General features: G+C 41.6%; 1 protein-coding gene across 10 annotated transcripts in view; it reads left to right on the top strand.

Annotated features, from left to right (window-relative positions):
- The first annotated feature begins 2763 nt into the window (after positions 1 to 2763).
- The window catches only part of LOC123997423 (dynamin-like 120 kDa protein, mitochondrial), a 62085-nt gene continuing 48170 nt past the window's right edge, over positions 2764 to 16678 (top strand). For 2 of the 10 annotated variants that reach the window (XM_046301621.1, XM_046301619.1), the window contains exons 1-7: positions 2764 to 2972; positions 3690 to 4017; positions 6885 to 6981; positions 7494 to 7610; positions 9351 to 9398; positions 11520 to 11608; positions 13374 to 13574. In XM_046301621.1, coding sequence (XP_046157577.1) covers positions 2944 to 2972; positions 3690 to 4017; positions 6885 to 6981; positions 7494 to 7610; positions 9351 to 9398; positions 11520 to 11608; positions 13374 to 13574 — 909 coding nt within the window. In that variant the 5' untranslated portion in view covers positions 2764 to 2943. The remainder of the gene's footprint in view (positions 2973 to 3689; positions 4018 to 6884; positions 6982 to 7493; positions 7611 to 9350; positions 9399 to 11519; positions 11609 to 13373; positions 13575 to 16678) is intronic. The other 8 variants (XM_046301629.1, XM_046301628.1, XM_046301620.1 and 5 more) reach the window with 7 other exon arrangements.

Genomic DNA, 16678 nt, shown 5'->3' with positions numbered 1-16678 from the left:
GATTACTTCGAGGATTACTTTGAATATCACTTCTCTGTTTTCTCAATGACATTCAAATCAGCATTGAAAAAAGGCGCAAATGTAAGTTTGTTCCACCTGAGCGAGTCTGACCACAAGTCAGAGACCACTATGATGACACACCAAATGTGTTTGATGGATTGCGGGAAAAGAGCAGGAATAGGCTTTTGTAGGCTGCAGTCCAAGCTTTGTCTTCCAATGATGGAACTGCTGTTGGCATCCAAAGATTATCCAATTTGAATAAACGCTTGAAGGTAAGGATGACAGCAGTGGTGTAGTCTACGGCGATACAGATATCACTTATTATTGATATCTACATCGCGCATTGATGTGAATAACACCGCTGCTCTCTCATTTAGCTATTTGCGCCTTACGGATTGTGGTTGTTGTGGATGGCTGTTCACAAATATAAATGTGTACTTGAACCCAAAAATTGTTGAATTCAAGAAGTTTAAGATGCCTGTCAATCATTGTTTTTGAAACCAGTAGATAGCCAGTGGAAAATGCGCTCTTGCAACAGCTGCATAGTGTGGATCCCAGCCTATAGAATAAAAGTGGGGCTTTTATTGCGCAATCTAATTCATGCTGATATATTTTTTTAAATCCATAGACCTAATGGACATGCTCAAACTCGCACACTTTTGATAGACTTAAAGGGGCAATCCATAGTTACGACATCCATTTTTGGACTTATAAATTATATATAGTATATTAATGTAAAGATATAATTTAATCATATTATGTGTAGTCGAAAGCGATGGGTTAGAAGAAGCCTACATAACCAATCCATAAAGTAAAATTTAACATCCATATATTTCCAGCTATGTCCATTTTAACATTGATTTATCCTGCAATAGATGTTGTTCAATTGGTAACATAGATCTTTGTCTTCTCTAATTCTGCTTAAGGGGAAAGTCATCTAAAAGTAACTGAATGTAATCAGATTACGTTACTGAGTTTGGATAATCCAAAAATTATGTTAATGATTACAATTTTGGACAGGTAACTAGTAACTGTAACGGATTACATTTGGAAAGTAACCTACCCAACCCTGTGGATGACTGTCATTCATTTTCAATTCACCCAGTTCAATTTAACAGCGATTGGCTTAGGCTACTACATGTTACTCAAATTTTCCCTACACCCATTATGATGTGAATGAAAGTTTACAATGTAAGTGCACACAGGTCAAGAGAAAAATTTGAGGTGACAGACAGTGACACATTCAATACTGCCTTGAACACTCCAGCCTGCATCTAGCTGATCTAGGGTGTAATCATGAGTCCAACAGCTGCAAACGAGAGTTTCTATTGGACAAATTCAGGTATGTTTATCCCTGTTTTGTTCCGCTTGCTTCCATTTAAGAAATGTTTTCCACACAATCGGCAGAATGAATACACCCCTGATCACACGTAAACACAGTTCACTTTCATAGCAGCCACATGGAATTCCTTCTCTCATCTATGCGCTCTCTTCCTCTCACCTTTTCCCTAAACTTGTGAACTTCAATGCACAACACATCAGCTGTATGTGACCAGGCGGAAAAAGCCAAACAATATCATAACCGCTACACACAGCCAACATCATTGTCACCATATTAGCTAAAGCAATGTCATAGTTAACATAGCTAATAGAACAAGTTAGTAAACTCGCTACAATCATGCAGTAACACTACAGTGTATAGTCAGTAAGCAGTTTAGCACTTACACCGGCGGTCCCAGTGGCAATAAATTAGTAAAACCAAAAGCTTACCTTATGTTGAACAGTCATAGCTGTTATGGGTGTAAGATGGCACAGTGATCCCATCTGTTGGTAAATGTTCATTACTGCAACTCTTGTGTTTTACCGGGGTGCTTGAGATACCCGGATGTGTTGTGATGTTCTGAACAAGACTGGTTACTCGCATCAATGCCTTTCATTCAAACAATAGCCACCTAGCTAACATAGCATCCCTCTATTTTGGCAGGGTGTTTGAGTAGGCTAAACTAGCTAGCTGCATTTGCTAGCTAAGTAAGTGAAACTGAAAAAAAATGTCAACCTCTCTCTATAAGAAATTAATTTGTTCAAAACTGTTCAACTATTGTCTTTCTCTCTTTGAGTCAACTACTCACCCCATTTTATGCCCTGCAGTGCTAGCTAGCTGTAGTTTATGCTTTCAGTACTAGATTAATTCTCTGATCCTTTGATTGGGTGGACAACATGTCAGTTCAAGAGCTCTGATAGGTTGGAGGATGTCTTCCAGAAGTTGTCATAAGTAGTGTGCAAGTCTATGGAAGGGGGGGAGAACCATGAGCATCCCAGGTTTAGATTTGATGTCAATGTACCCAGAGGAGGATGAAGCTTGCAGTAAAAATTGGACATTGTAAAAATTGGAGGATTCAGAGAGCGAAGCAATGACCCATCATAATTGTACAACATTGAGGAGTCATGAAGTTGATAATGTGTATTATTAGACCATCCACACCCTAGAGTATGAGTAGTTCTGTATTTGTGCTACTTTTTCAGCAATTTTGGGAGGTCCACAGCTTCCATGGAAGAACAATTAAGACACAATGGTGTTTTTAGTCAGATTACAGTGTGGAAATTCTTACTATAAATGTTTGAAATAATAATTTATCCAATTGATTTACTTGTTGATAAATTAGAGAAAATGTTATATCATATGAGATGTGATTGAGTATGTACGACAGATACTGTATAGGAACCTAAACCACCATAGACTGTGTTTTGGCAGTGCTAATTTGGAGGTTGGACTCATTGCCAGGAAGTGGACCTGTCATTCCGATTTCTTGCCGTGTCCTTGTTAGCTAGCTAGCAATAACCAATGTGTACCATCTGGAAAGATGATTTAAATAGTGCCTAAGCGCGACTTTATAATACATTTGCACTCACCCCTTGTTGGTAACTTAATAGCAACAGCTAGCTATGTTACGAGTTGGAAGAGCAGTGGCCTGGTAAGTGGGGTAATACCATTTCCAAAAGCTCAACCTTTAGCGCCAGCTGGCTAGTGTAGCTAGCTAGGCTATATCGAGCTAGTTAGCAATGCTGACCACAATACTATCTAGACAAGATAGACGTTTTCAAACAGCAATAGTTGATGGCAGTGATGTACAACTTCTAATGAAATGACTGGCTAACTTTGCTAGATAACGTTAGTTGGCTTGAGCCGGTAGCGGCTGATTACGAAAAGGTTGTTATTCCTCTGTTGATGGCCAGGAAGCTGGTTAACTGGCAATTAGGTAGTTACGTTGTAAAACAAATGTCAATCCCTGACAAGCGGCCTGCTCGTAAATAGTTGTCCAACTAGCTAGCTAACGTTGGATGGGGTGTGTGCTGGCCATCTGCAAAACAAAAGCAAAGGCTGACATTCTGGTAGCCAGTTAACGTTAGCCATTTAACGCAGTCAACTAAATTAGCTAGCTAACATTATTGTAGTATTTTTAGGTAACTAACGTTACTGTAGTGTGTTTAGCCAGACAAGTTTTCAGCTAGCTTTCATTTTTTTCCCGCTTTCTTTCAATCAACACTGTCATGCCATTGTTCGTCATCATGTTGTAATGTACAGTTATAATTAGTCTTTCAACTAATCACACCAAACAGATGTCTGCAGAAGGTAGTGTTGAATTTACTTGTGGGTCTTAATCCCTGACTCGTTTTCTCTGTCTTGTCAGCGTGGCCTGCAATAACCTGGTCTCCAAAAACATGGGGGTGAGGTTCAGGATGCCCTTGCAGAAGCTGCACCCGCTGTCCCGTGCCATCCACCACCGGTACAACGCCAGTGCCAACGCCCAGCGCCCCCCGCACTGTTCGGCAGCCCGCCACTTCACCTCCATGTCCCGGCTGCCCATGCGGCCTCCCAAGCCTCCCCCAGGCGGCCATGGCGGCTGGCGCTACCAGCAGCACCGCAATTTCTGGATGCTGCGCCTAGCCTCTAGGCTGCTCAAGCTCCGGTACATCGTGCTGGGCTCGGCAGTCGGAGGCGGGTACACCGCCAAAAAGGTACACCGCACATTTGAGGTGGAGGAGAGAGAGTTGAATGTTAAGGGAATGTATCCTAGACACAGATTTTCCATTGAAAGTGCTTTGTAGTCCAGGACTAGGCTTAATCTGTGCCTGGGTTTCTGTCCCATAATTATGATAGAGAATCTGTTTAAAATCTAGATAGTGGTTGACAATATGACACTTGGCTTTACCTGCTTGGTAAGAGCTTTGAGAATAACAAACACATAGATATAGTGGTTTATTACTGTTCACACTGGGCATAGGATCAAGTGATATTGAATTTGAATGGTGATTTTGTAATCCTAATGGAGTGAGTCCACGTACTGTTCTTCACATCCAGTGAAACCAAGGTTAATTGCCCTACAGTTGACTGCTGATCTGCTAGGGTGTATGTTTATTCAGGTCACGTGACGCGCTAGGCTGCCAGCACAATGAGATGCCCTTACGAGCGTGTTATCTCAAACCCATTTCACTATATGCACCAGGTTAACATATGATTCTGTTGAAGTTTAGCTTGTGTAGGCTCCCGTCACGCCTCTATTTTTAACCCAGACTCTTTCAAGACAGAAGAAAGGAAGGGACCTTTTAAAGACTTAACCCTTTCCTGTCACGTAGAATGTGAAATATGCCCTATTAAATACCCTGGCATTGTTGAATAGTCGTTTCTGATTGGCTTGAAGGGCATTCTAGAGCGTGCATTATTTAAGGGATAGGAATGCATAGAGACGAATGCATAGAGCCCCAAGTTGATTAATAATCAACAGAGCTCAGAGTTGATTATTCCTTTTATACCATGGTTATAATTGAACACACTTGCTGCTAGAAATGTGTTCATTTGCTGGTAGAAATGTGTTCAACATCCAGTGAAAAAGCAGCTCCATCAGAACATGTAAGAAGGAACTATAGCCATTGAATTCTATTGTGCAGGTATACCGTGCGTTATCGGGAAATAATGCACACTCAAGAATGCCCTTCAAGCCAATCAGAAATGAGTGTTCCATCGTATAATTCCCTATAATGCACGGTATAATTCAATGGCTATGAAGTTCATTCTTACATGTTCTATGTTTGAGCTGCTTTTGAAAGCAAAAGCTGATTTTGAAAACATTATTGACATTGTTGAATTACATTTTCATAATAGCAATATAGGACTAATGGTTTGGTTAGCTAAGCTAGCAAGTCTATTTGTTTGGTTACCAGGGCAACGCCTGTAGCTACCTAGTAGGGGTGTGCTGATCTCATCGTAATCGTAACGGTTTTATCACATTTGATACTTGTAATCGTATTTACTTGTGATCAGAAAAATGCCTGTAAAACATGAACAGTACAAAAAGTATGTATTATTGCACCATCATTCAGAGCACATCTCCGAGCACATCGTCGTGTTCCTTCACTCATTTGCACACATTGTTCAAAGTTAAATGACCCCGACGGATTAGAACGTACATGATTTTCATACTTAGTCCTATTCAATTATCAACAGAATAGGCTGTTCACCTAATGCATGGCTGGCCGGCTACTACTGCCTGCATTTATCCCAGACACAGATTTAGATGAAGGTAGTCTAATTTGTTTGTCCCATTTATTGTTTCACTTTCAAGAGGAGCAAATCATTTTTCCTCCTGACACTTATGCCACAACATTTGTTCAATCAAAACAAACAATCTACATTTGTCATTTTATTTTCTAATGATCTGTCGCTCTGTAAACATGCCCGAGCAAGAATAAATAATAATAGCAAGCAAGCATGACTTGAATCTCATCGTCTGCAATTGAATAAAGTTGACAGAAAATAACTAGATTGAGCAACAGTGACTAGCTCCAGATTCTGATTCATACATGAAGGTGAGACTTGTGCCCTGGGGGAGGCGGCAGAGATGCCTGCCTGTCTGGGGGAAATGAGAGCATCTTGTTCTAATCCAATCATTGCAGCAGGTTCAACAGATACCCCGCCCGTTTCTTTATAGAAAGAACTCGCCAATAGCACTTCATACTGTTTCAGTGAGAGAGAGATGGGTGCTGGCACCTGAAAATAACTTTATTTCAATCACGGATAATTACAAAAAGAAACTTGCGTCATAATTGTATTCAGAAAATGCTCCATATCAGTTATGGTACTTGTTTTGTCCGAGTACTCTGCACAGCCCTACTATCTAGTAAACCTGCTGGCTACTTCGGTGAATGTTGGAACAAGTTTCTAGGTGCAAATGTGTTCAATTCAGGGCTGGCTCAATTACTCTATAACCGTGTAACCGATAGTTATGGATGAAAATAAAATAACCTTTTAAGAATTATTATACATTTTTGGAACGAATAGATGCTTGAAGACGGGATGGCCGGGCATTCGTTCATTTGAGTCCGTTTCTGCCGTAACATGAACTCTTAACAACGTGATAACTTCCTGCTTTGCTGGTATGCAGGAAACTTGCAATGTTCGCCAGTCCACCCATTATGCCACCATTGGCTTGAACGGGGGTACGCCCATTCCATTCAATCTATATCTATAGCTTCACATCCATCGTTTTTTTTTTTGCTGCTGTTCTAAAAGTTAATACGTTGACCGTGGTCTTTCGGTTGGCCAGTTACCATCATCCACAATTCCATGACCGTCACAGCCGTAGTTAGATTATAGTCGTGGTATAAGCGGGATAATCAACCCGGAAAAGATCTCTGGAAAATAATGCCACGCCGTGGAAGTGCCACTCCGCTAGAACACACACCCCTTACTTATTGTCTCCGAACCCATCCCTTGAAATGTTGTTCATGTTAGTCTTTAATGGAGGTTTTTTGTTGTCGTCCCATATATATATAGAATTGTAAATTGACCATATGATTGAAATGCCACTTGTGTTCTGTTTTTCCAGACCTATGAGGAGTGGAAGGATATGCTGCCTGATATGAGTGCATACAATTGGGTAGTACCTGATTTTGTCTGGGAGCTGAGTGATCAAATTGACCTAGGTAGGTGTGTCCCCCTGTATGCCACAAAATGCCTCGTCAGAAGTCTGTGAACTTGAAAGTGTTAAACACCTTGTCATGTTGGTTTCTTCTCTGTCAGTCAGTGCAGTGTGTGGTTGTTCAGATGTGAATTGTAAAACATTTGAATAAGCATTCAGACTGAGCCATTGCTATTTTTCTCTCAAACTGGAATCCTTGTTGCTGAAACTGCCATGTCCGTTTTGCGATATTTCAACAACGGAGGAGTTGCTGCAAACAACGAACACTGTTTTTTTTTCACCCCCCTCTGACATCATTGCATGCGTGATATTATTTTTTTCCGATGTGCAACGCTCCCCAGCTCTGCTTTGTAAACAAAACAATAACAATAGCCGTGGGGCGGACAGTGTCCCCTACTGCGGATTCCATCTTTAAGGCTGCTTATTTAGTTTGGTTCATTTAAGTCTGATGCATGGAACACAACATTTGTTCAAATGGTCAACTCCACTAACCATATCTCACTTTTCTACACACAGATAAACTAACCAAAATTCTGCCTGAGTTAGAGGAGATTGCCAAGCTCCTACCCGAGTTACCTGACTTTGATAAGATAGGAGAGAACTTCACCTTCCTGAAGAGCATACTCTCCACCGGTGAGTACAGTCTTGTCAGATAAAAAAATATATATATTGCCATTTTATGCTTCAATATGGCCATGTTGGACAAACCAGTTAATCAACTATTTTTAGCATAGGATTAGATTTTGTTTATAGATCTTAGGTGAAGTGGTAAAAGTGCTCAACGTTTTGAGCTTTATGAATCCAGAATAGCTATAGCACCTGCCCCAGGTGGTAGAAAGTCACACTCCACGTCATTGGTTATCTGAATTTGAAGTTGGCTTCTTTTGTCAATAACTGTCTAATCACACCTGCATTACCTACTGTTGCAATCTACTTTCCAGCAATCAGTTAAATGTTTTATTTTCGCCAATTTACAGTGCCAGTTCCAGCCACTTTTCACTTTCCCGCCTCTTATCTGGGCTTTTGCATCATTGATGTCCTTGTGAAGTGTATCTAACACCACAATTGGGCTGCCTTGTTTTGAAATAGAGCCGCTCAATATACTGCTTGCTGGAAGTCCAGAGGAAGTGAGGAGAGAGGGGACACACTCTAGGGTGTATTCACTAGGAAGCAAATGGGCTGAAATGGGGAGGGGGGACTTACCTGAATTTGACCAATAAGAAACTATTGTCTTCGTTGCTAAATGTTTTCCCTTGCAGAACATTTTGCCACGGCATGCACTAATGAATACACCTCGAGCTATGGAGCAATTTCCACCCGTCTCTACGATTGACATTTTTCAAAGCATACTATAATTATGTGCTGACGACAGCTGTTTTTATAGGCTAAGTCACAGATTTTGGAATTTTGAGTACTAGAATGGACAGGAACCTTCTTCTGCTGGGCTAAAGCTCAGCCATTTTGGTCAGGGAGTTGAGTCCAGTGCTGTGATAAGATATTGTGTAAAGTAATTTATTTGTTATGTGTATATTATATTTGTTACCTAGGGAGTCAGACATTTTTTTTTTGAGGAATGATTCCATAGATGTTTCAAATGAAGAGCCAACATTTCATTCAAACAATGCAGTCAATCCACAGCCATGCACTGACTGAGATCAGTTGATGTTATGACTTAGACAAATTGTAAATGCAACGACTACTGTTATTGTTTTCCAAGAAAACAAAAATGGAGGCAATTATGGTCCGTTTACATATATTTTAGAAGCTATTTATACATCAAATTTGTATGAAATCCATATAGATTGCATTTATAATTATATGACAATATTTTAGGTAGACAGTTGTATTACACATGCCTGTTTATTGTCCTGTAAAAAGAGCGATTTGGCCTCTACGTTCAGTCCAATTATTAGACTAGTTTGGATTTCTCCCTGACTAATATGGCTGCCATTTTCACCCCATTCTGGAACTTTGAGGGTTTATGACATTGCCCCTCGAGTAATTTAATAGGATCTCTATGGGCTAAGTATAATTTCCAAAGTAACTGGGTCTAATTTAGGTCAATATTAGTAATTTGACAATGTTACTATTGTATGCATGTGATGAGCATAAGTGAACAGTACCAATCCATTGATTTCACACAGTCAAATTAGGCCAATCGATTAGTTATCCTGTATAATGAGTAGTATCACAATTGCGTGCCCAGATTGCAAAAGTCGCCTCTGGACTTGCAGGACGCAGCCACAACAACAAGCTCACATTCTGGCAGCAGTGACTCTGCTCTGACCCCTTTTTTGCTTCAGTCTTTTGATTTTTATGTTGTGTTCTTCCTCCCCCCCCCCCCCCACCCCACCCCCTCCGCATTCTTCACAGGTGTGAGTGTGGGTAGTGAAGGAGCTTCTGGTCTGCGTCTGTTGTTAGGTGTGTACACCCCACACTCAGCCCCTCCATTCTCTTCCCTGGTGCTGTTTGAATACCCAACGTTGGTGTGTGTGTGCAGCAGCACCCTTGCAGACGTGGTTAACAGGGGTTTGGAGCCAAAGACGATGTCAAGGGTTCCTGGATTGGCACCTCCTAACTTAACACGATTGGCTTTATTTATTTACCAACTGATTTATTTGTCCAATAGAGCATCACAGTGGAAATGTCATAATACCCTTAAAACCTAGCAGTTAAACCATACATTTATCCCATTGGGGATTTTAACACTTAAAATAAGAAGCTGTGTTTCGTGTAGGTTTACCCTGGTGGTGTGTTTTGATAAGCATGTACATCTCTCTCGGACAAGGTGACTTTTATCAATATATTCTGCTCTATTTATTCTCAGATTTGAAAATGCTAATTAGCTATTTAAAACTTGCACCGAATTGTCAATTTAAAGAAATGTATCCAATTTATTCATTACTACCTTTAGCTAACATTAGATAGTTAATCCAGAGATTTTTACCTTTGCTTCGATTCGGCAGTCTCGTCCAGATCACGATGGTATTTGTAGTTCTTTATGATAGCCACGTTAGAAGCTAATAAGCATCTCATTTTCTTGCTGGAAAATACAAGTGAATATATTGATAAAAGTTACCTGTTCCTTGAGAGACTTGCACGATTATCAAAACGTTACCCCAGGGTAAGCCTACACGAAACTCAGCCATTATTTGAAGTGTTTCTAAAATCACCAATGGGGGGGAATGAACGATGGAAAAACAATTGGAACCTTTTCCCTGTTTGACTGCTAGGTTTTATGGGTATTATGACTCATTCTGTGGTACTCTATGCTGCTGTCTGATACGCCAATGACAAATTATTAATGGAAGGATTTGTCTTTTGGGTGGCCGTAGTACCAGAGTGTGCTTTGATTGACACACAGGCTTTAATTGATGCAGAGGATTTAACCTTAAGTCATATTGTAATCAAAAGAGTGCAGAGAAGGACATTTTGTGTACTGTCCCATTGTGTAATTGAATTCCTCTAAAAACACAATTCCTCTGAAAACTGAATTGGACAAACTTGGAATGAATTGAATTGGATATGATAATGACGATCTTTATCCTTCTGGTCTACAGTGCTCTTAACAACAGATACAGTCTGTTTGTTTTGCATAGTCTCCTCTTCTCCCTTGTCATGCAGTTTAGTCTGACTGTGGCTTTTGTCTGTTCTGCTTGTGTGTTTCTGTATTTTGACTTTCAAGTTCCTCCTCTCTCTTTGGCTTCCCTGGGCTCTCCCCCCTCCTCTACTTACATTATGGGATCCCTTATCCTTGGCTGAGAGGGCTCTCCTTGTCTGCTGGTAGCTGATGCTTCTCAGATGTTTGGAAGAAGCACAGTGTCTTTGATGGATGCAAACACCTCAAACCACATCCCTCCCGCTTCTTTGATTTGCTAAAACAATGGGTGTATTCCTTTCATGTTCCAAGTGGTTCCCTATGTAGTGCACTACTTTAGACATGGGCCCATATGGCTCTTTTCAAAAGTAGGGCACTATATAAGGAATATAGTTCCATTTGGGATGCAGTCCTGTACGGTATGTGCGAGGCTTGTTATTGCGAGGCTTGTCATTGGCTGGACGAGAGATTGTTGTTCCATGACACTCAAGGGCAGTTTTTAAGCGATAAAGCCCGTGGGGGTTTGGTTTATGGCCTTTACAGCACGACGAACGGCTGTTCTAAAGCACGACGCAACACGGAGTGCCTGGATACAGCCCTTAGCTGTGGTGTATTGGCAATATACCACAAACACCTGAGGTTCCTTATTGCTATTATAAACTGGTTACCAAAGTAATTAGAGCAGGATAAATTACCACGGCTTTCAGCCAATCAGCAAATTCTATTGTGAGCAATATTTTCCAAACATTTGAGATTCTGTCACATGGGACCGGGTGCTTCTTCTGATCTGGGGCATAGATAAAGGCCTCTCTAATGTTGGGCATGCCAATACTTTTGACTCATTATTACTTATTGCTAATAAACTATTAAAGATAATGTATTATCATGTGTGGGTAACCTTATGTTTGTCAAGTGTTATAATTGACGGTTTTGTTGTCTCCTAGCAGAAGCCCCTGGGGACACTCCAGTGAAAGCAGCCACAGAGGCCCCGGTCACCGCCACACCGGAGGCCAGCGACAAACAGTTCAAGAAGGCAAGTATGCTCTGCACCGCCTTACTAGCTTACCCTCGCTCAGCCTTGCTCCCTGTGACATATAGCTGTGTATCATTGTAGAAAGAAACTGCTGCTTGTTGCGTTCGCAGTTTGGGGCAATTCCATTTCAGCTCCAGGCAATTTGGGAAATGATGTGAGATTCAGTTCTTGAGTTGAAAACTACTGGAGGTAAAGGGCAGTATTCAGGTTAACTGAATTTCTGATTATTTTTACTGGAATTGACCCCCATTCTGGCTGCCTGTTTATGGATAAGTGGTTTTTAATATTGTATGTTGTTGACCATTGAAAATAGCAGATATTTGCACTCTGTACAACTGAGGTTTGTATACCAGCTATTATTTTGTCACTTGTACAAAATGATATTTTTTCCTGCTAGGGAATGCAGGTATGTTTTTTTTGTGTTACCATTTGTGACATGAAGGTGATCATTAAGTCCTCAATCTTACAGAGTATTACATCATGGCTAGAAAATCATATGGGCTATATGCACTTATGCTGATTATTTGCCCTTGCTCCCCCCCCTCATGCTCTTCTATGTGTTGTTTTTCCAGAAGTCTCATGCTGCATTCAGGAGATGATACTCTTAAGCTTCTGAACAGCACTTTTGTATCTTCCTATGTTTCATTCCCGTTGTCTTCACATACCGCCCATTTTGTATTGTTCCTCTGCTCCCAAGGGGCTCTTCCACTGTTGTCCTCAAGTTCAATGGAATAGTCCTGCTTTTAATGTTTTCACGCTGTTCAACCCTAGTGACTTTCATATGTTAAAAAGAGTGACCTATTGTAGAACAATAGGCTGAATATTAGACAATCTATGGCATCCATATACCTCTACCCTGCTTTTAATCGAAAGCAGTGGTCCCAACATGGGGACCGTTGGGCTTGAGCTTCGCTCATCTCCCACTGGCCTGCATCACGCTTTCTGCTCCATCCTTGACCGATCACTCATTGCTAGAAGTCCTGGTTAGCGGATTCACAGATTTCCTGCTTATTCCCTCCTGATTCCAGCAATATTCCAAATGGGATTTCTGGAAAACCTGAGAAATTTGCAACCCTATTCCCAGTGCAGCTTGCTTCGCTAATCATCAGGCTGATTTTAGCAGAGAATATCCTTTTCAATATAATTACATGTGTTGAATATCAGCCACACTTTAAATAGTTTACCCACTTTCAATAATGTATCCAGTACATCTACACATGGGCTTTTTTTCTTCAAGACCTCAATCCATAATTTCTTGAGTGTTCATTTGTCATATCTACATTGCCTCGTCTAGCATAATCATTCTTTAAGTTGCAAGGTATCAGTTGTGTTTTGGTATGACTAAAAAAGCCATAGTGATGGAAGACTGCTAAGAAACAATTACTCTACAGAATCCTTCCCCGTGTGCCACTGGCTGAGAGACACTGGTTGGGATATCAGTTGCTTCGTCCGCGTTCAGATCTCCAGATTGGCAAAGTCTGTTCTGGAGTCTCTTTGACAGAGAAAGAATGACTTTGTTGGGTACCGATGATGGTGGCAAGATCTAGGAGCTAGACGTCGATTCAGTTTACCCACAAGCTTTGACAGAATGGTGACCATCGATGATGATAGGCATAGATCGACATTGGGTTGTCTAGCTGTAGGTCAGCCCTGGCTCCAGCTCCAGCTTAGTTGGTTGGTCAGTGGGTTGCTTGACTGACGGGTACAGTAGGTTGTGTTGACGGCTGTGTTGCTCCTGCCTCTCTCTCACTGTGACGTCCCTCAGGGTCTGCTCGGCGAGCTCATTCTCATTCAACAGCAGATCCAGCAGGCCGAGGAGGAGGTCCGGCGGGCCGCCGCATCCAAAAACGCACGGCCAAGCCCAGATCCCGCCCCCAGCCCACCCCCACGCCCGCGCCTGATACCCGAGCCAATGCCAACCACCACCCCGAACCCCAGTCCCAGCCCCCCTCAGCAGAAACGCAAGGTGAAGGTCCTACCCCCCCCTCCCACCACCCAGCTCTCATCTGTAGAAGCCCCCTTCAGAACATAAACAGTAGAACTGCCCACAAAACCACCCGCCCTCCTCAGGATGGACAAACACCCTGACGTTTAAATTCACACGAATGGAGATTTGCTGAGTAATTTAATATGGAATGCTGTTTATGAGATTGGTGGATGAAATTCCTATGGTCCTATACCGTTTGGATTTGCCTCATTTAACAACCCGAGAGCTCCTTCCTAGCTCACTATCCTATGTGAAGTGGACAAGAAGGCACTGTGGTGCACTTTATTGTATCTCTAGTCATTGTTGATTTAAACTGCAATCTTTTTATAGCTTCGGCTATATGCTACAAGCAACAAATTGTACTGTGCATTCTTACTTTCTGATCGCTGAGTACAATGAAATGATATTAGCAAATATTCAATTAACAGCATCTTTTGTATCACTTTGCAAATTTCTGGTCAGCTTTGAATTCATTCTGGTCTAGCTGCTTTTGTCTTATTATGTTATTTTGCATATGCTATTTAGCCTATATACAGTTCCTTGTAAAAGTATTCACCCCCTTGGTGTTTTTGCTATTTTGCTTCATTACAACCTGTAATTAAAATGGATTTTTATTTGAATTTCATGTAATGGACATACACAAAATAGTCCAAATGGAAAAAAATTACTTGTTTCCTAAAACAATAAATGTAAAATAGAAAAGTGGTGCGTGCATATGTATTCACCCCCCTTTGCTATGAAGCCCCTAAATAAGATCTGGTGCAACCAATTACCTTCAGAAGTCACATAATTAGTTAGATTGCACACAGGTGGACTTTATTTCAGTATCACATGATCTCAGTATAGATACACCTGTTCTGAAAGGCTCCAGAGTCTGCAACACCACTAAGCAAGTGGCACCACCAAGCAAGTGGCACCATGAAGACCAAGGAGCTCTCCAAACAGGTCACGGACAAAGTTGTGGAGAAGTACAGATCAGGGTTGTGTTAAAAAAAAAATCAAACTTTGAACATCCCACGGAGCACCATTATGGAGCACCACTAATCCATTATGAAATAATATGGCACCGCAACAAACCTGCCAAGAGAGTGCCGCCCACCACAACTCACGGACCAGGCAAGGAGGGCATTAATCAAAGAGGCATCAAAGAGACCAAAGATAACCCCGAAAGACCTGCAAAGCTCCACAGCGGAGATTGGAGTATCTGTCCATAGGACCATTTTAAGCCGTACACTCCACAGAGCTGGGAGGAAGAGTGGCTAGAAAAAAGCCATTGCAAAAAGAAAACAATAAGCAAACACATTTGGGATTCGCCAAAAAGCATGTGGGAGACTCCCCAAACATATGGATGAAGGTACTTTGGTTAGATAAGACTAAAATGTAGCTTTTTGGCCATTAAGGAAAACGCTATGTCTGGTGCAAACCCAACACCTCTCATCACCCCGAGAACCCCATCCCCACAGTGAAGCGTGGTGGCAGCATCATGCTGTGGGGATGTTTTATATCGGCATGGACTGGGAAACTGGTCAGAATGATGGATGGTGCTAGATACAGGGAAATTCTTGTGGGAAACCTGTTTCAGTCTTCCAGAGATTTGAGACTGGGAACGTGGGTCACCTTCCAGCAGGACAATGACCCTAAGCATACGGCTAAAGCAACACTTGAGTGGTTTAAGGGGAAATGTTTAAATGTCTTGGAATGGCCTAGTCAAAGCCCAGTCCTCAATCCAATTGAGAATCTATGGTATGGCTTAAGATTCCTGTACACCAGCGGAACCCATCCAACTTTAAGGAGCTGGAGCAATTTTGCCTTGACGAATGGGCAAAGATCCCAGTGGCTAGATGTGCCAAGCTTATAGAGACATACCCCAAGAGACTTGCAGCTGTAATTCCTGCAAAAGGTGGCTCTACAAAGTATTGACTTTGGGGGGTGAATACTTATGCACGCTCAAGTTTTCCGTTGTTTTTTTTGTCCTATTTCTTCTTTGTTTTAAAATAAAAAATATATTTTACATCTTCAAAGTGGTAGGCATGTTATGTTATGTAAATCAAAAGCTACAAACCCCCTAAAAATCTACTTTAATTCCAGGTTGTAAGGCAACAAAATAGGAAAAATGCCAGGGGGGTGAATACTTTCACCAGGCACTGTAGGCTGCATTGCAGTAGCACACATCTCGCTTTATTCAACCTACCTTAACATACTACCCCGTCATCCCCCGCAAACTTCCCATTAGTGTGAGCAGACATTGGAAAACATCATCCATCCACATGGTGTCCCTCAGGGCAGTGTGCTGTGACCGCTATGCCAGTGCCACTGGTGGGATGGCATGTCTGATGCCTGGTAATCTCAGAATCACCTGTCACCAGTTCAGTACCGCAGTAACATAGCCTAGGCTCCCTATCTCATGCTAGACGCTGGACTACGGCCAACGGTCCTCCCGTAACACTTCACTAACGTACGGACAACCTACACTGCATGGAGTGGAGGGACATACCGCTGCATGGTGTGCTGTGCACTTCTGGAATTATCCTAAATGTCAGTTATACAGTGAAATCTGTCTAATTGGGTATAGGCCTATATCAGGATGTAGGAATCAGTACTAGATCTTTCTTCTTAGTCCACTAATCAGATTAACTGCTATAGCCTATTATCCCAACATTGCAATTTGCACGTAGTTAGCACAATCACCTTTGCTATAGCCCCTTTCTCTCATCTATCAGTGTGTGTACTGTACTTGTTTGTGTGTGTGTTTAATCTGTTGTCCCTTCTTGCTGTCCCAATCCATCCGCTCACTGGTGCTCTGTCTCCTTCTGTCTCTGCTTTGTGATCTCCACCTCTCGAAAATGAATTGCAGGTGTGGAACTCTTTAATCTGGGGAGGGGCTGCTGAAATCATGAAAAATCATGTTTGATCATGCTGTAATAATCTTGATGATGATCTCTTGATGATTGGTATAATTCAGACGTCTTTTCCAGGGCCTGATTTTACTTGTGCCTGTGATTTTATTTTTTTTGCACTATGATTTACTGTATTACATGTTAAGACCAAACAAATGACTTCAACCTGGACTGGAATCCGTTTTC

Source organism: Oncorhynchus gorbuscha, linkage group LG15, assembly GCF_021184085.1.
Source record: "Oncorhynchus gorbuscha isolate QuinsamMale2020 ecotype Even-year linkage group LG15, OgorEven_v1.0, whole genome shotgun sequence".
Lineage (NCBI taxonomy): Eukaryota > Metazoa > Chordata > Actinopteri > Salmoniformes > Salmonidae > Oncorhynchus > Oncorhynchus gorbuscha.
The sequence above is the reverse complement of the archived record's forward strand: the minus strand, read 5'-3'. Positions and strand labels throughout refer to the sequence as shown.